This window comes from Phoxinus phoxinus (assembly GCF_949152265.1).
Source record: "Phoxinus phoxinus genome assembly, chromosome: 3".
Lineage (NCBI taxonomy): Eukaryota > Metazoa > Chordata > Actinopteri > Cypriniformes > Leuciscidae > Phoxinus > Phoxinus phoxinus.
In genome coordinates this window covers 10,399,368-10,420,416 of record NC_136878.1, presented here as the reverse complement: position 1 = coordinate 10,420,416, position 21,049 = coordinate 10,399,368, and the positions used below count along the sequence as shown (strand labels likewise).

The 21,049-nt window shown below is 36.3% G+C and overlaps 1 protein-coding gene across 22 annotated transcripts in view; it reads right to left on the bottom strand.

The window, feature by feature from the left end:
- fbrsl1 (fibrosin-like 1) overlaps positions 1 to 21,049 on the bottom strand; it is a 297,792-nt gene that overhangs the window by 166,646 nt on the left and 110,097 nt on the right. For 18 of the 22 annotated variants that reach the window (XM_079607982.1, XM_079607980.1, XM_079607981.1 and 15 more), the window contains one exon: positions 16,645 to 16,680. The exons of the other annotated variants lie outside the window; for them this stretch is intronic. In XM_079607982.1, coding sequence (XP_079464108.1) covers positions 16,645 to 16,680 — 36 coding nt within the window. The remainder of the gene's footprint in view (positions 1 to 16,644; positions 16,681 to 21,049) is intronic. 22 annotated transcript variants of the gene reach the window in all.

Sequence of the window (21,049 nt, the reverse complement as noted above, 5' to 3'; positions counted from 1 at the left end):
TTACTATACGGTGAATAACTGTAATAGATCTAACCTTACGATTAATGTAATTTTATAGTAAAATACTGTTAAATTTAGAACAAGTCATTGTATAAAAACGTAAATTGACAATCAGAATTCCATGCATGGCACGTCAAATTTGATGTATTTTCGTTGAAATATCTGTTTCTTCTTAGTTTTTTCTAATCAGTTGTACATTAGGGTTTTATGTTACATCTAATGTTGTTAAATGTTTATTGCATTTTTTAAAATGTCATGTGTTACCATGATGGTGTTTAGCATTTGTGTGAATAACTATGCAGAATTTTAGTATTTACCTTCTCTGCTTGAGGGAAAGCTGCTTGTGATGAGCTTAGGTTCATCATGTGACTTCCAGCACTTGTTTTTGGCGGTTTATCAGTTTATTACAAAGGTACAAAACCGATATTAGCCCTCTGGAGTCTAAGGTGTTTTTGGGGCCCTTGGGATGTTTTGAAATGCCCTGATATTTGTATTTTTTTCAGTTGCTTATAAACATATTAATGGCAAAGGTGTAATTACACTCTATTTAGCACGAACATGGCTATCATAATATGTGAGCAACATATATGTACATGTTTGCATTTTTGAGAGAATATTATTTATGCGTGGTTATTCAAAAAACTCAAACTTAAATTGTCTGATATAAGACCACAAACGACCAACTTCACATATTCCCACAATACTTTGACTAATGGATCTTGTCGGCTAGAGTATTTACTTCAAAATGATCTGAAAATCATCCGGGCTAATCGTTCACATTAAACAATAGATTGATTTAAATTTTGTAAGACACTTTTTGTTTGGAAAGGCAATATGCAGGTGGGCGTGAATGATCCAACAAGGTCATGAATAATGTCCTCATTCACACCTGAAGACAAAGAAGACCTGCTAATGCTGCAGTGCATACTAATGAGCCTTAGGTGTCACTGTGGCTACAAGAAAAAATGCAAAGACAACACACACACATATATACATACATATATACATACATACATATATATACCGGTATATATATACCGGTATATATATATATATATATATATATATATATATATATATATATATATATATATACATACATATATATTACTACAGAATTGGTTCAGAGTTGGAAACATCTTGAAAAAAAGTGTATTTTTCCACAAACTGTATGCTTGCAAATTGTATAATATCCAAGGTAAACATTTCTAGTAATTGTGCAGTTAATTCTCATTCGTATTTTCAGAAAGTTTTGGATTATGTAGGCTATCCTCTCCCCAAATTTGTCACTAATAAAACACAAAAATAATTTATAGAGAAGGCTTATATTGACCTTTTAAGATTTTTTTTGCACCTTGTAAATTAGGTTTTGATGTGGCAGTAAAAGCTTTATAAATAATCTATCCAAAACGAAATTTTGTCTTTCATATTTCGTCTGTAACATATGGTCTTTTATAATATATATTAGGGCATAAATGTTAATTTGCAGTTTAATATGTTGCTTATACAAATACATTTTATTTCAACGTATTCAGTCGATTTTTACTCATCTCAGTAGGCAATATAGATAGTTTGCTAAAAGCGAAACTCGCGCGAGCTGTAGTAAACAACATGCATATGTGCCGTGCATTCATTCAAACACAGAAACGCGATTCAAATTTAAACAGTCTTTTGCGGTTTACAGACACCATTTCATATCGCGATTAGAACAAAGCACTTACTGATGATCTGCAGCTGGATCCGTTGTTCGGCTACTCCAGCACGTTTGAGGTAAAATTTCCAGAATTATCACGATATTATTATTCCTCACAGCGAGCGTGTTGTCCAGCTGTTGTGGGCGTTGACTGGTTTGCATGTGTTGCTTCAGATTATCTGCGTTTGAATAGCGCGCGCTCTCGATGGGCGTGTCACATTAGCGGAGTAATGAGGTGCCAGAAGGATAATGAGCACAGCTGATCTCTCGCTCTTTTTATATAGATTACATAAACAGAGAATATTTGTTTTAGTTTTGAATTAGATAATTTAAAACTACACACTTAAATGATTATAGAGATATATAGCTCATGTCTGAGTGAATAGTATTCGCTGAGATTTGTTTAAATTTAGAAACGTGCTTCAGAAAAAAAGTTCACGGAGACGGAGAGGCATAAAGCACTCCCTGTTTACTTTCTTTATTTTACAAAAGCACAATGTTTTATTTCGATTGTAAGTGGACACATAAAAAAGTAGACATTTAACAGCTTATTTTCTCATATTTCTTAAGGCTGTATGACCAAAACTGACTGAGTATTTTAGGTCTATTTTGCTGCTATGTAAAAAAAAACGAGCAAAACGCGCCCGCGCGTTTGCCGACCCCAGGGGGTTAGTATAGGTTGGTATATCAACATTATATCAGTTAATTAAATAGTTGTTTACTGTAAGTTTAAGTTAAATTTGTAAAACCTAAAAAGTTGCTACTGTATTTTTTACTGTAAATTTCTGGCAACCACAGCTGCCCGTATTTTTACCAGAAAATGTCACTTTTTTTCTTTTTTTTCTTGTGTGAACTCCTTTGTACAGACGATCAAATGAGCTTACTTCCATTGAAGCACACAATTGTGATTGGATCACTCAAATCATGATCATCAAGTCTGATGCCAATACTGAAACGTTCAGAAATGTATAATACTATACAACCAATGATAATTCGTTCAGTCTACACAAACTAATGGTAAGTTTAAATCACTTATACAATATTCAACTACTAACTACTGCTCTGCTCAAAACAAACACAACCTTAAGCCTGTAACTGGTCTACTTTGGGGACGAGTCTATGAAACCATTCAACATGAGGACATGATAAGCTCCTTTTCCGTAAACACTCAAACGCCTTCACAATCTAAGAGATCTAACGGGCATGAAAGAAGACACGTAGCAGAGACCGGTCTGGGACATGCCGACCAGAGGGTGGAGATGGAGAGGAGCTTGAAACTAAGGGTTAGTCCGAGCAAAGAAGGTGTTATATGAGTTTGTGAGCAGACGCCTAAGAGCAGATAAACATGCTCGCTTTGCTACAGGAAATATGGGCTGTACCTGCTGGGGTGCAACTGTTAACCTGAAGCAAAGCCACAGAGAAGGTGAGGTAAGACTGAATAGTGCTCGTGTTAAAACCACAAAAAAAGTTCTGCTTGTAATTAATCTTTTCTTTCTCTCACTTTCCGTTTCTGTCTTTTTTCCATGTCGCGCTCGAGCTCATTTAGAGCGGCCAGTGCATACATTTACTGGTGGCTGCTACCTTTAACGCCTGAGTGGGGAGAGTGTGATCTTACACACCTCACGCATGACACATAGTGAAACTAAGGTTGTGAAAAGGAAGCAACTGTCATTCAAAATACATATATGGGGGGGGGGGGGGGGGGAGGGGGAAATGGTGTACAGATTTTTAAGACTTTCATAACCTTCGAAAGTTTGCGCACACCTTATTATACACTAATGTTCAAAACATTGGAGTCAGTAAGATTTGTTCTCCATGTTTTTGAAAGAAGTCTCTCATGCTCACCAAGGCTGCATGTATTTGATCAAAAACAGTTAAACAGTAACATTTATAATTTTTATTGTAATTTAAAATAACTGTTTTCTACTTTAAATATATTTTTTTCAGAGATTCATTTGAGCATTTTTACTCCAGTTTTCACTGTCAAATGATCATTCAGAAATCATTCTATTCAATTTATTCTAATTTGTATTATTATTATTATCAATTATGAAAATGGGTGTTAAAAAGTAAAAAAAAAAAAAACAGCATTTTTTTAAATATTTGTAACATTATAAATCACTTTATTGTCACTTTTGATCAATATAAGGTCATTTCAAAATAAAAGTATTAATTTCTTAAACATTTATACTGACCCCAAACATTTCAACGGTAGTATAAATATTTTCCACATTTTATAGTAAATCTTAAAAACTTTGCATACAATATAAAATATAACCACTGCCTTTGACATCCAAAAATGCTGTACATGGAAAACTGTACATAGCATTTTGATATAGTAAATAAGTATGATTATGTGATTAGCAGCATTTTATTATTCACATTTAGCATTGTACTTTCTATCAGAACAGAAAAATTGTGACCAACCGCTGCTTTAAGACTAATAATTAAATATAACTACTAAGTAGCAAAGGGTGGAAAATCATTATTACACCTTCAGAAGGATATAAACCTAAACCCTCAGCGTTCTTAATAAAACTAACACAGAAAGTGTTATGGGAGGTGTTAAAATCTCAGGTAGTGAGGAAAGGGAGAGGAAGAGAAAAAAAGGATGATGAAACTCAACTTCCCTCCCTGTAGCCCTGACAAAAGGCAAGATGCAGAGCTCTCTTCTCGCCCTTAGGAGAGACGCCATGTTGAAATGCACTAGAGCTATAAAAGAAACATTTTAGCTTGTGTGTAAGAGCCGTATCGCTCCGAGCGCTGCTTAATTTCTGCCTTTGTTTGGGTGGCAGGGAGGCTCTCAGGGTTCTGTAAGGCCTGCGGGTCTTTTGTCTCACAGTAGAGGAGGTCTGTTCAATGCCTGAAGCAGTTTTGTTCAGAGAAAGCTTTTGTTCCGCCCCTCATGCTGAGATTTGGCAATGGGTCTCAGGCTGAAACACAACCCAGACAGCAGCACAGGTATTTCCTCTGAGATCGTGTCAAGAACTAGCATGCCAGACAGCCTGAGATCATAAGAAAAGAACAGAGATGCCGGAAAGGAACATGGAACGTAAACAATATAAGCGCATCTTTGCACTTTCTTGCATAGGTGTTATCTTTTTTTAAACATTTTCTAAAGAACAATTCAGTGGTGCTCACCCAAAACTCAACATAATGATGCTATAGGTTTCCAAATGGTTGTTGCTTTGAGGTTGCTGAGGTATCTGATGTTGTTGGTTGGATGTGTAAGTGGTTATGTACTAACGCAAGTAAAAAGAGCCCACCTGCAGTTCAAATTCCCCCTCAGATACCATATTCTCCCTCAGATACCATATTCTCCCTCAGATACCATATTCTCAACCTTTTTGACTTCAAGACTCAGAAAGGCCGTCCATATTGACCCAGACATTTATGCTGCAGTTATGATAATGGTGCTTCTTTTCAAGCTTTTTTATAAACAGAAACTGGGAGTGTTGACATGTTAAAAATATAATAACTATAATTCATTTTGTAATTCTAGAAGATACAGAAAAAAATAAACAAACAAACAAAATAAATACATAAAAGTTTGCTAGATTAAGGGACACATCAAACTCAAAATAAATAATTACACAATAATAATAATAAATATTATTATTATTATTGATTAATCAAATATAGTTTGCTGGATTAATGGACTCCATATACATACATATTTCATTATTATTATTATTAATATTAGTAGTAGTAAGTAGTAGTAGAAATGGATAAATAAATAATAAGTGTGCTATAATAAAGGACATTTTCCAAATAAATAAATACATATTGTATTACTATTATTATTAGTAGTTGTTGTTGTAGGAGTATTAATAGTACTATTAAATAATTAAATAAACAAACAAACAAACAAACAAACAAACAAACATAAAAACCAGTTTGCAATATTAAGGAACATCTTATCGTAAATGCAAACACTTATTATTATTATTATTATTTAAATAAATAAGTAGGTAGTAGTAGTATAAAATAAATTTTGGTATTTTCATTTAGTTAGTTTTTTTCTTCTTCATATAATTAATTGATACCTGAAGTCGTACTGTGTTTCCTACATGGACGTTTGCTGAGGCTCTTGGGTTGAGAACTAAGACATGGCTTACATGAGACATGAGTTCCTCTAATTTGTTGCACACATTTAGGTTATTTCAGTTAATTGAACTCAGACTGCTTTTTTTAAATACTGAACACTATGGCTATTTTGTTCTTTGTCTGCCCATATCCCGACTGATGTATGGGGTTGAGTCAATGTTAAAATGATAAGGGAGTTCAATGTTAAATGGTGGTTCTGCTCTGATAATGAGCCAGCTTTAATGTGCTGTGATTCCCAGTGGGGTGGCCAGAGAGCTGACGTGTTCCGGGCGTTTAAGACACCTGAGAGAACCATGTTATACGCCCACAGCTGCGTTATTAACTGGAGCGCTATAAATCCACATGATTTATAGAGCTCCCTTTCCTGTGTAATCACACCGCGGTGCAACTGAACACAGGGGGACGAGGAGGAAGAGGAGGAGAGAACCAGGGGAAAGGAGAGAATGGGAGGATGGGTGTTGAGAAGAGGTGTGAAAATGAAAAGGACCGCTGAGAGCCAGTTATACTTCACTTCCAATTCAACTCTCCACCCATTTCACATCAAGAGACCAGTCTGAATCTGTACAACTACAGTATTTACAACGCATCACGCAAACCTGTGTGGAGACTCTAGAGGAGAGTGGGGTAAGCTGTGCCACTTCAGCTTTCCTCTGGGAAAAGATCAAACTAACAATAATTCAGCGCCATAGAGGTATGATTTCTCAAAAATAAAGTTGCCCAGTGACAACTTACCTCAGAATGAATGTAAATTGCAATGTTGAATCATTTAAAATATATATATATATTTATAATTAAAAAATAATAACGAGAAACATTCTAATCTCATTTAAGACTTATTTAGCTTATGTACACTTAAAAATTCATAAAATTAAACTTCATTGTGAAAAGCTTTATAATAATTATTATAAAAATACTTTAAATAAATAACAGTTAGCTAGATTAAGATACACATTGAAGCCCAATAATAATAAAAAAAAAAAAAAAAATAAAATAAATAAATGGACACATCCTACCAGATATAAATATAAAAGAACAGTTGGCTAGATCAAGAGACACATTGTACCCCAATAAATAAAATATTATTAAATATATTATTATTAAAACAAATCAATGATACTGTTATTATTGTTATTAAAAAATACTTTAAATAAATAAATGGACAAATCAGACCAGAAATAAATAAATTATTATTATTACAAATACTTTAAATAAATAAATAGCTAGATATTTAAATAAAATGTATATTGTTATCATTATTAAACAAATAAGCAAACAAACATTGTTAACACATCGTACCCCACTCTCCACTATATGAGAAAACACCAAACATTATCTAGATGTGAAGACTCCTGCGGATGTCCAGATAACTGCGGTAATCTCTCGACTCTCCGTTATCTACTAAAACCATCTCTATCTGCAAAAAAAAGCAAGTCCAGCATTGGAGCAGAGTGGACAAGTCAAGGCTCCCTCAGTCGCTCCGCGCACAGGCCTTAATGAGCTTTTAATGTAGCTTCCCATTTCAGTCAGGAGACTGAGCTAGCAGCCAAACAATAAACTCAATAAATGCCTCCACCGAGAATAATCTACAAAAGGTGCTTGGCATCCCTCGTCTCTCTCTCTCTCTCTCTCTCTCTCTCTCTCTCTCTCTCTCTCTCTCTCTCGCTCTCTCTCTCTCTCTCTCTGAGTGACGAAAAACCACACCGTTCATTTTCTCTCCCAACAGATAGATGTTTGTAATTGGAGGTTTAATTTATGATCAGGTCGTCTTTGGATAATAATAATCGAGCCATTGTAATTTGCTGATGCAAATGGTATTTTATGACAGTCTATAAAAATGCCAGTGCTATGCAAGCGAACAACCAAACATCCCGAGTGTTCATTACGCTCCTCATTAAGGCATTCAAGTCTCTGTTAAATGCTTTTTGAGGCGGAGGCAACATGTAATTAAGGCCTGATTGAGCAATAGCACATATAACTTAGCACAGCAATTTACATACTTCACTGTTTGTGCAGAGCTACAAAGACGAGAGAATGTGAGAGGGCAGGACGTCCCAACCAACAATTTGCAGGCAATTAAAAAGAATACACTGCTTTGTTTTAATGAATATTGTTAAAGTGGCCAATTATATCATTGATGCATAAATGGACATTTTAAATTAGAAAATGACAGACAAGGACATTATTACTACAGCATGAATAGTATGAAAAATCAAGCAAGATATAATATGGCTTTCAAGCCTTCTCCATTTAAACAAACTAAACTTTTACTATTTTTTAAACTTTCACTGTCATGATTTTTTTTGAAGTAATTAATACTTTTATTCGGCAACTATGCATTAAAGTGATCAATAGTTACAGTAAAGACATTTATAATATTACAAAATATTTTGGTATCACAAATCCCACAAAAAAAATATTAAGCAGCACAAAGGTTTTCAACATTGATATATTTAATATAAAAATGTAACCGTAATTGCATTTCACAATACTGATACTATATTGTATTACTAATAATGTGAAATATTCTTACAATTGGTGTTAATAAAAAAAATATATATATATATATATTTAATAAATGTATTATCAATGTCAAAAACAGGTGTGCTGCTTAACATTTTTGTGGAAACTGTGATAAAAAAACATTTCAAGATACTTTGACGACTAGAAAGTTCAAAAGAGTAGCATTTATTTTCTCCTCCTTTTAATGTATTTCTGATCAAATAAATGCAGTGTTGTTGGCGAGCAGACTTATTTCAAAAACATAATTGATAACTTTTAAACGGTATTACATATATAAAACATTTAATTAAAAAATAAATTCAAGACAGTTCTAACTTTCAATTAACCCAATTATCTGTAAAGCAAAATATATGTAAATAATTAATTACTGAGAAATCTAGCTAGCTTTATATATGAGTTTCCCACTCTTAGTTGAGAGTCAAGGTGGGAGTGACTTGGCCTTGTTGGTGATGAAAGGGTTAAAAATGGCTTTATATGGCTCAAATCCCTCTATTGTAAGGACATAAGGCTTTTTCTTCCATTTCATCTTACGCCAGAATATCTGAACTGGTAGAGCATTGTGCAAGCAGCACCAAGTTCATAAGTTCGATCCCCAAGGAAAACCCAGACGGATAAATGTAAACCTTAGATCAACTTTAAGTCACTTTGACTTAAATCTGCTGCCAAATGTAAATGTACTGTAAATGTAGGAGTTTGTTGAAATCACTATAATACAGGCACTATAATACAATAGTAAAGCTTGCTTTGGCAAGCACCATGAAAAATGAAGGAATGAAAGGCAACAGACAATATTAATACTAATACTATGAAAGAAAGGTGAAGAGGGTCACATTCTTATGAAGTCTGCCGAGACTTGAATACAGGCTGGATTTGAACAAAACTACAGATATGTTTTTCAACATTCCTTCTAAATAATATATTAATTCATAATGTCATAATGGAAAGCCTAAGTTGTTTTGAAACGAGCTGAAGAAACGGGCTTTAGAATATGTATTAACTTCCATCCGTGAGCTGCATAATAAGTCAGGCCTTGGGACAATCATTGCAGGCATATTTTCATTTGTAAAGCTTAATTCAGAAAGCATGCCGGACCACACAGCCATGAATAATTAAAGACTAAACAGCATTAAGAGCAAAAAGCTTAAACAGGAAAAGCAATTAGCAGTTAATTCCCAACATCTGAACTACGCTCACATTTCCTTTCCGTTCTCCCACTTTTAAGCCGACCGCAGTGTGTGCGAGACAGAAAAGAGGGTCCATCTCCAGTGGAAAAGAAAAGCAATCCAAGGTGAAAATGAAGTTACCATTCATCACTATTCAAAAAGAAAAGCCTTCACCACTGCTTTAACAGTACGTCGCGCGGACTGTGAAAAATATTTTCGTTTCCATTGAGTCGCTACATCTCAGAACCGCCTTTATGTTTAGCTACTGGACTATGCAAGTGTGTGTTTCATCTCAGCTCCCATGAAGGGACCAAAAGCCTCTTTTTGTGTGTGTGTGTGTGTGTGTGTGTGTGTGTGTGTGTGTGTGTGTGTGTGAGGCCTCGAAGCTTCTACCTTTATCTCCCTGAGTGACTGATGTGTTGAAACCCTGCTGAGGTTAACAGCACTTTTTATCTGTTGCTAGCAGCAACAGCCCAGTTTCCCCGGTGAGAGGGGAGAAACGGGACCGGGCTATGCAGCGGGCCGCACACAGAGATAAACAAATATGGCTTTCACCTAGAAACACACCCCTCAGACAAACACACACACACAAAGTGCAGGATATTGTCAGAGCATCAATATATAACCCCAGCACATCTTGTTCTTATGCACCAGAGGGCTGACATGGAGAAAATCTCTCTAAACTAGTTGTTCACAACCCAAAAATGGGTTCCAGGCTCGCAGGTCTGTTCTTACAGGTGAAAAATATATATATATTTTTTTTAATTGCTAGATTCAAATAGTCAAATGCAAACAATAATATAACCAAACATACTGCAGTTATGCTAGCAAAAAAAGCTGTTTTTTTTTTGTTTTTTTTAAGAGAAAAGGCAACTTGAATATTTTGTTGCTGATGTCAAAAGTCATGCATCCAAAATCAAAGTAAAAAAATAAAATAACAAATATTCATCTGGTACAAGATAGCTATTTGACAGATGCCAACATTAACATCTTGCTTGATGTAAAATTCTGAATCCTAAAGCACAACACATTTAATATGGTTTTACTATATTATTAATAAAGACTTTATTTATATTAGTTTACACTTTTACACAGTTTAATAAAAACTACATTATATTATGCTATATTGAATTATATTGCTTTTTATAATATTCTTATATTATTAAAGGTCTGATATATATAATAACATTACTAGACATTTATTATTATGGTATTATATTATACTATTTTAAATTATATTATTCTTATAATATTTTATACTATTAAAAGTTTAATATATTATTAGACCTAACGTTACTAGACATTTATTTTAATTAGGTGTGTGTAATGGTATATGTATTCGTGTTTGGTGAATGCAGTCAGACGATGAATACAGCCAGTCACAGGCTAATCCACAAGGGGGCGCACACAGTAATGCAACGCTGTTTGCTAACCGCTACAACAGATAAAAAGATCAGAAGAAGAGACAATCTATGAATTAACCTTGCTAGTTGCCTATACATAGAGTTTCGATTCATTTTTGCAACACACTCCACTAACTTTATAGAAAGGAAAAAGGGATGGCAGAAAGCTGAATTCTGTTTGTTTTCTATATTTTTCAAAAGCACAATGTTTTGTTTTTGTTGTGAGTGTAATGTTTCAAATGATGTCTTACTCGTGGTGTGGCAATAAATAAATGACAGAGCATTTTAAGATGTTTCCGCTGCTATAACGAGACAACATCATTTGGCATTGTGCCGATTTGTGTGTTGGAAGACTCACTACAGTCCAGTGATGAAATATGCATGCGCTGGAAATGGGAAGCCTCAGGTCCCGCTTCACTCGCCGTCTCCTCGTGGAAAGGTGAAGTAGATTGCTCTTTCTCCCTCTCGCTCATCTTTCTGAGATTTCTTGAAAAAGCGTAATATTGAACTTTGTGCATCCTCCTTTGTCCCCGCATGTTAATGAACTCTCACTCGCAAAGAAAACTAATCTCTGCACAAGTTTACTTTTCAAGTTGTACATTTATAACACAAGAGATGCTTTTCAGTTTTGTAGCCGACTGTGACCAAATACCTTTTGCTGTCCGTTCAAAATAAATGAAAAGAAACATTGGGGATTTGTTACTTTTTCCTGTTGTACAGAACTCGTATCAAACCTCAAAACCAAGGTATTTACCGAACCATGACTTCTGTGTATACTGTTACACTCCTAATTTTTATAGTATTATATTATGTTATATAATGCTATATCAAAGTCTAATTTATTATTAAACTTAATATTCTAAGACTTTTTTGTAGTATGTTAACAGTACAAAAACAGCTTGACAGTAACACATTTGTAAAAACCTTGTGGATTGAGTGTGCGTGATCATTTAAACATGCAAAAAAGGGTAAATTAACGCATCTAAATGTACAAGCATGGCCTTTCTTGCTTTACTTTTGTTTTGTCTGTCTGTCTGTAACAAATTCAAGACTATAATTCTGTATTCCTCTTATTCAAAACACATTATCCTCTCTCTAATCAGTTCCAACACATCAAACAACTCCAAAAAGAATATTTAATGCTGATGGAATCAGTCACATTAGAAACCCAGATAGCACTTTCTCACCAATATATGTCTTGTAGCAGAGAATACTTTGCCCAAGTTCTGCACGTAGGTGGTGTTACAGCCCGCAGGTGCTGTGATCTGAACACCGGTGGGCGTATGTTGCAGAATGGAGGTGTTTGATCCATGACAAGATGATGGAGGCCATCTTTATTTGTCATTTTGGTTCATATCCGTGTCAGGAGTCCTTGATTCATGAAAATCATGCAGGTGCTCCCTAAGCACATATTGTTGCATGTCATAGTTAAGTACCGGCAATATTTGCAGTCGTTTCGTGCAAGACACAAGAATGACACTGGCTCTAATCTTATGTGAACAGCAGCACGCATCAATTTTCAGAGGAATGAGGGGTCAGAATGTCTACAGAGCACCTGTTCAAAACAAGCTAGAGAGAGGGAGTAAAATAAAGAGATAAGCCACTTGATGCTGCACATTAGTGTTTTTACCAGAGACAAGAGATGTTCTCAGGCATCATGGCAGTAAATGACAAATGTTCAATAAATTATTATTGTTATTCATACTTAATTCTTAATTCTTCATCATCAGTACACAAAATGCATACAAACTAAATGGTAAAGTCCGTGATCAGAATTACAACTTACATCAATCAAAAAACGATTTGTTTCTGCCATAAGTCCGAAGAAAATTTGAAGATTACAAATGGTAATTACAAATCATGTGCGTTCAACTCATAAATCCAAACATTCCGACACATGACTTGAATGCAGCAATTGCTAAACGATGTAAAAACACATGGAACACGTGTTCACAGGTATACATCTATCAATAGATTTAATATGGTTTGTGCAAACCAAATTCAGAGTCAAAACTATCCGTTTATAACTAGGCTTGAATAATCTGCAAGCACTGGGGGCTTAACTCACAACTTTCCAGGTGGTGGCCCACTTATCCAACCGGAGGGAAGCATCTCCCTCCATCATTCTCTTGACATATCTCTCCCGCTCTCTCTCAATGTGTTAGCCTTTAGCACTTTCACTCCTAGCAGATGATTACCAACACAACGTGAAGTGTCGAAGAGGCCCCGGGGGCCCCTGACCGTAACACTGTGCCTTGAATTCTAGAAGATAAGAGACTCATGCACATAAACAAGTACACACACACACAAACTTGTGCCTGGAGCACTTGGTTCTTTGTTAATCTCATGAGTACACAAACACACACACAGCGAAGGGCCAAAGGGCCCGACTACACATAACCAGATTTGATGGAACTACAGTGTCAAAGTGAAACACTCTGCCATATTCTGCCCTTTTCTTTCCTTTCTGCACTTCTCTCTCTGTTTTTTTCTCTTTTATCTCACTCACAACATCATGTAAAGAGGAGGACAAGGTTCGTGGCTCTTCGGTCACGTTTTCTCTGCCTAAACTGAAATGACAGTCGAGGCTTACGGGCCTTTTACAGAGAGGTTTTCTTTTTTCATTTTCATTGCCACGCCGGAATGTCGCCATAAGGCAACGTGAGTTTAACATGCTCTACTTTTCACTGAGAAAAAAAAAAAATGACAAGACTAAGATTGAGTCTCTTGCTGTCTAGAGGAGATAAATCATGAAAAAATAATTAAAACTAACATTTTACTCTGGTCAAGGTCTTCATCATGCTAAATTAAATTGAGCTGATTTCATTGCAGTCAATATTGCATCAGAAAGCTGTTTTTAGAAGTACTAAACTCACAATCTTACAGTAGTAGAAAACTACAACCAATAATATCAATACAGATAATATAAGCAGCTATCTAGGGATGCAAAACATATACATACACACTTTTTACGGTTGGTCTGTAAGTTTTTAGATATTCTATAAAATAAAGTAATTCTCTTCAGCAAAGATGCATTCAATTATTTCAAAGTGAGAGTACATATGTTTTGGATCATGTGACACTGAAGACTGGAGTAATGATGCTGACCCTTCTAATAGCTAGTAATTCTAGAAAATAATTTATTTCCATTTGCAAATGGCTAAAAAATAAAAGAGGTTGAGTGCTGACTGCATGACAGAATGAGTCCTGAAAGCTTTTTATAATCTCATCTCTTCATACTGACAAAACATGAGATAAATAACCTGGCGGCAGTCGTTACCTGACATTCTTAGGTGACAGGTAATGTCAGCTTTTGTGTGTGTGTGTGTGTGTGTGTGTGTGTGTGTGTGTGTGTGTGTGTGTGTGTGTGTGTGTGTGTGTGTGTGTGTACACAAACAAACAAACAAACATTTGAACATCTGATGAAAAGTGAGCTTTCTGTCATGCATAAATAGCGATCCTGTGACATGTTGCTTGACATGCCTGCGGAAATTTAGCATATAAAATGCACTGCTGCTTTTGAATATTTCACAAGGGTATACAACACATTTTTTTTCCCTCAGCTCCAGTGTCAAGTGTATACTGCACTTTCGAATAAAGAAGTACAGGGAATATATTTATAGAGAATATGATTATCTTTAGAATGAGAACAGTAAATCAATGAATCCCTGCAATTTCCAAAGCTTATTTTCATCCGTAAGAACAGAATATACAAGGAATAAAAAACAGTTTATTTCAGGGTTTTGTTATTTCTCTGTGTAATGTATTTATCTTTGAATAAAAGGTGGGAAAGTATGTTTTAAAAAGAAGATTATGAGCCTACGTTTGGAAAATGTGATTCACGCATCTAATAAAACGCCTGTCCGTGCATAACTCTTCATATATTGATAATTTGAACATTACCACACACAATACAATCATTATGAAACATGAAAATCTTATGAATGCATAATACTGTTCTAATGAAGCAAAAAATAAAGATCTTGGAGATAGTTAATCTACTCTAACCTAATTCTATTCAAAAATGTGTACCTTCTAAGACCAGAAAAACACTCAAACAGGGGTTTTAAAACTTTTTGATCCCAAGGGCCCCCAAATGTGAAAATACATAAAAGCAGCTGTATAGTTTCCATGTATAATAAAATAGAGATTTACCGATACTAAATTTATCTGCATATACCGATAGCGAATTGCTCACAATGATATCTGCCGATGCAAATAGTTTGATTTTCTTAAGGGAAAAAAAAAAAATTCTCTCCCAAATAATTCTGCAAACTACAGGATACCCTCTCATTTGGTACATTACTATAATATTAGAGGTTAAAATTATCAACAGAGCTATTATATTCAACTGGTATTTAATTTTAGGATATAATAATTACTCTCAAATAAAAACTGAAATGAATTCCCTACTGGTGGAATGATCTGCCTAACTCAGCCAGAGCCGCTGAGTCCGTACCCATTTTTAAGAAATTGCTGAAGACGTATCTTTTTCGGCAGCACTTAATCCAGTAATACTAACACTCTCTTCTCTATTCTAAAAAAAAAAAAAAAAAAATACTGTACGTTGGATTGTACTGTGAAGGGTTATAGCACTTACATACTGTTGGTCTACTGCTAGTTTAATTGCTTCTATTGTTTCTCATTTGTAAGTCGCTTTGGATAAAAGCGTCTGCTAAATGAATAAATGTAAAATGTAAAATGAAAGTATGCAATTCGGTTGCACATAAGGTAGTTTTCATAAACACTTGCCTTTATGACAAATTTATTCAAGTATAGAAATATAATCTTATATAAGATTTTCTTCAAACACAGTATAAGTTGCAGTCTAAACACATTTTTCCGCCCCCTTTTGATTGATAAAAGCTTAATTGGCCGATAGTAAAAATAAAAGACTTTATGATAGATTATTGGCCGATATATCAGTGCATCTCTAATAAAAAAAACATCTACAATGAGTACATATATGCAAGAATAAAATAATAATGAACGATTAATCTCAATATTTGTATTAAATATTACTATTACCAAATGTGAATACAAAAATCATTGTGATTTAAGAATTTCTGTGGACCCCTTAGCACCAGTTTGCAGGCCTCAGTTTGAAAACCCCTGCTCTCACAAGTCTGCGATTCAATGCATTGCAAGTATGGTTGTACATGATTTAATGTTACTGGTGGTAGCAAACCTAAGTATTCATGGGGGCAAACTATCTACAAAAGCCAGGTAGCTAGCTGTAAATATGTTGACAGTTTAACAAATATGCTGAGCAAGAATCTTATCAAGGGGTTGCTCTGCCTTAAAATGAGTTAACCTGAACCAACTCTATAGGACAGAATATCAGCATTAATGCCCCTTGCGACAACACTTGTCTAACCAGAAGCATACGAGTTCATGTACTCATGTCTCAATGGAGACCAAATAAAACCTCATCAAATTCTATCAATGGCTTTCAGGCAAGCTTTAACCAATGACCACAGCCGACTGTAGAAGAAGACATCGTCAGTGACACTTTAAACTACCCAAGCACTGAAAATAAAATAGCCATAAATTTAAAGAAAGGCTCATTTACCCAAGGTGCAACGGGACACCTTTTACCATTTAATCAGTCAGTCACCCAAGAGTGATGTCCCTAATATCATGATTTCACCATTTCTCTGTTTAACATAATTAAAATATCCGCTGCCGGGGCCATAAACGGGAGGAGAGGATACTGTAATTCTGCCGTAAAGCCGCAGAGCGTGAAAATGTCACTTACCGAGTACCCTCGTCCTGACAGAGAGTGAGTGGAGCTCTGGGGGAGAGAAAGAGAGAGAGAGAGAGAGAGAGAGAGACAAAGAAAGAGAGAACAACGTTGACCTTTGAGGGATACTATGAGATGACAGAGACATGATAAAGTTCTAGCACTTTAATATCAATATTCACATTAACCTTTTTCCCACCCTTCGTTTCTCTCGTTCGCCTAATGACACTCCTTATTCCTCCCCCTCTCCCTCTCTCTCTTTCTCTCTTCAAGATCTGCTAGAACACATGACTCATATGACTCGAGCACAATACAGCCCTGGACAAATTAGCCGTCTGGTCTCCCAAGGCTTTTTCTTTTCAGCAAGACCTTGGGATTATTTTAGCAGAATGAGCTTTTAGCAGTTTATCTAAAAAAACACCTGGGTCTTCTCCTGCGAAAGAAAAGATTGACAAAATGGCAAAGATTTAAAAAAATTTCGGACAATTTTTTTTTTACGCAGTTACTAAGGTTTTCAGTGGCTTGCCATGTGATCGCTAAGGTATTCTGGTTGCTAGGATGTTTCTATGTGTTTGCTTGGGGTGATATAGCTAGTCGCAAGAATATTGCTAGGGTTATAAAGTTGGTTACTAGGGTGTTCTAGGTGGTTGCTTATTAATCTGGTCTGTAGATGGCTTGGACCCACCTAAATAGACTTCTTTACCAGGTAATGGCATAATGGAACACTTCTCTTCAGAAAAAAGTCACATGATTTCATCACCTTTCATGTAGCACAAGCAGTTTAATGTGATACTTAATACCTGAACAAACCCCTAACACTTGAGCAATAATAGCCTAATAAGATTTAACAAAAATCATTTTTCAACATTTAAGTCGTTCAGTTGTGTACTCTGCATTCAAGTAAACATTCAGCAATAAAGAGCAGTCAGATGATTCTTGCACACCAGGTTACATCATTTTCGAGAAATGTGTCATAGATTGTCATCATAAAGGAAATGACATTTCAGATCAGACCCAAGACACCCAGCATTTGCATCCATTTTCCATGCTGTTGCATCAGGCCTTGTCTGTTTATAGTAAATGAGGGGGAACGAAAGCATTTTATTCCTTGTCAGATTCAGATTCATATAGGGGCCTTTCAAACAGTTCAGGGCTGTCTGAGTGAGTCATCAACAACTAGAAGTTACATGGAGTGCTGAAGGAAGTTTAAGAGGAAATAATTCAACAATCTAAACAACATACAAACCTCTTGAACACAGCATGAATGTCCTGAAAACTATATATAGTTAACATCAGTATAGTTTAAGAGATCAGAATCTCAAAGGTTGCAGATTACATTGCAGGTAAAGGGTGACATTCTTAGTTTATGGCAGTTGCTGACTTTCAAATATTGCTCTACCATCACTGTGCATTCAAGCCAGACAGCTAGGCTAACCACAGACAACTGCCTTACGCTAACCCACAGCTATCTTTACAAGGTTGCTTGGGAAGAAAAACATATAGCAGCCAGAAAAGCAGCCAGCAGCCATATCACCCTGTAGCCCAAGACCGGTTGCCCACTGAAGCTAAGCAGGGTTGAGCCTGGTTAGTACCTGGATGGGAGACTCCTGGGAAATCCAGGTTGCTGCTGGTAGAGGTATTAGAGAGGCCAGCAGGGGGCACTCACCCTGTGGTCTGTGTGGGTCCTAACACCCCAGTATAGTAACGGGGACACTATACTGCCAAAGAGCGCCGTCCTTCGGATGAGACGTTAAACCGAGGTCCTGACTCTCTGTGGTCATTAAAAATCCCAGGATGTTCTTCGAAAAAAGAACAGGGGTGTAACCCCGGCATCCTGGCCAAAATTGCCCCTTGGCCTCTGTCAATCATGGCCTCCTAATCATCCCCATATACTGATTGGCTCCATCACTGTCTCCTCTCCACCAGTAAGCTGGTGTGTGGTGGGTTCTCCCTCCATCCAAGATTGAACCAAGTCACTGTCCAATATATTTTTTTCTTCAATTAACCGTTTCTCTCAGATGTCACAATAAAAGGAAAGATTACGACTTATAGGTCAAATTAAGGGTTTGTGGGGGAAATTATATTTCAAAGTACTGCAATATTTTACCCCAAAATGCTATTAACATTACTATAATCTGTGTTTACACTTTTTACTTTAATATTTTTGATGGGGGGACTAGCAAGTGTGTGCAAGAAAAAAAAGTTGAAATTATAAAGGATGTACATATGATGCTTACAGACTTCAATAATTTAGACAAATGAGAAACAAGTAAAAGATCACAATATCTCAAATAGAATGCAATACACTGAACTTCCCAATATCACAATATCATCATAATGAAGCTTATTGATACATTATTGAATAACCAGGTCACTTCCCAACCTTAGCTGAAAGAAAATGAACAACCGCTTAAAAACCAAAGTAATCCATTCCAGAGACAACTCAGCCCTTGATCAACAAGTAGACACATGATGCAGAACTCACACTAGCGCAAATGAGAGAAATGCAGCCTGCTCCAGACTTCTCCAGTAAGACTAGAAGGCACCGTCCACATCCCAGCACCACAGACTAGGCCTGAATACCAATCTCCAAATCTCTCCTGCTCTACCTCCTATCATTTCCCCCCTCTTTTGCCTCTTTCCTCTGTGCGATTGGCAATTTCTGCTTCTGTCTCAGGGGGTGACTTTTCCGCAAGACCAATTTTGTCCTTGCGCAGGATTCAGTCACACACACACACACCTGCTACAGGGGTTTAACCCTCATCAGTTCCTCTGTTCTCTCTCACACTCAGCACAAACTCCCACTGTGGCAATTAGAGAAGTGGTCTTGAGAAAACCCGGAAAGGCGGCACTGCAGGATCCAAATACTTTTCCAGAACCTCTCTCTTTTTCTCTCACAGAAAAGCGAGGAGGCGTAACGTACGAAGAAGAGCGAGTGAGGCTCACCGGGAGGCCAAAAATTTGTAGAGTTAGCCTTACAATGCCCCGGTTCATTCACATTGCCACATTCAGAGTTGAAAGGGAGACTTATTTAAATGATAATGAGGAACAATACATTGGATTTAGTGCTGCAGAGAGAGAGGAGAAAAAATCCATTACACCATCCGCGGTTCATAAGCCATGGGGCTGGGCCACATCTAAACACGCTCCCTTAAAAACCATTATACGCAGCACTCAATGGATTTGCCTAGCACTTAGGACTTCAAAAAAGGATTAAGATGCAGGCTGGGAGAGAATGAGAGAAAAGCAAACGTGAAAGAGGGAGAAACGGGGCGGTAGGGTGAGCAGGACGGCAGCTGTTTTGGGGTTAACCAAACAACCTCTTTAAAAAGAAATGGGGGTGAACCAGCTTCTTAATCCAAGCCCATTTTCACACTAACTCGAACCCCTTCACCCATCCTCTTGCCTCACTCTACACTTCTTGGGCCCCAGCAGATTTGGTGACAAGTGGGAGGAGGCGGATTGTTTAGCTACGGACCAGGCTATTGGTTAAGATAGGGCAGCGGATGAAAAGAAGCCAATCGGGAAGCAACGGAGCGTGAAGCCAGTGAGCGAACAGACGGCTGAGATGCAGTAGGTGTTGCCGGGTCTCTGTGGGCAGCTTCTGTGACATAGTGGGTGGGTTCGAAACTATCAGTGTCATTACCTTCGTGCCTGATCCACCCCAAACGCAAAAACATCCTTGCTATTCGGAAACACAAAAGCCTCTACAGTCAGTTTAGATATAGCAGATTTAATTTGATGCAAATGATAATGAGATTTCAAGGAGGCAAAAGTACAATTCAATAAATTGTGCTTTTGAAACATGTCTCAGGCTCACCACATCTGCTTTCATGTGATCGTAAATACAGTCAAATTTAAACTTAAAATGTCATTTATTCTTGTGATGGCATAGCTGAATTTTCAGCATCATTACTTCAGTCTTCAGTGTCACATGATCCTTCAAAAAATTTCATTTGCTGCTCAAGAAACATTTCTTATGGTTATCAACGTTAAAACAGATTTTTCTTTTTTAAGGATTATTTGATGAATAGAAGTTCAAAAGAACAGAATTTATTTGAAATAGAAATCCTTTGAAACATTATAAAATGTATTTACTGTAAATTTTTATCAACTGAATGTGTCCTTGATAAACAACTGTATTACCGGTAATTTCTTTAAAAAAAAAAAAAAAACGTCTTACTGGCCAAAATTTTGAACAGTAGTGTATATTGAAAGAAAGAACCAAGCTATATCTAGGGACCATAATATATCCTTGGCAATGCCCTAGCAACCATTAAGAATAATAGAGTATATAGGGGTGTAACGGTACACAAAAGGTACGAACCTCGGTTTTAAAGCTAGAGTAGGTAATGTTGGAGAGCTAGCCAGATTTGAAAGTGGCACCTCTTCTGAGCTCCGCCTGAGCTCCGATTACGAG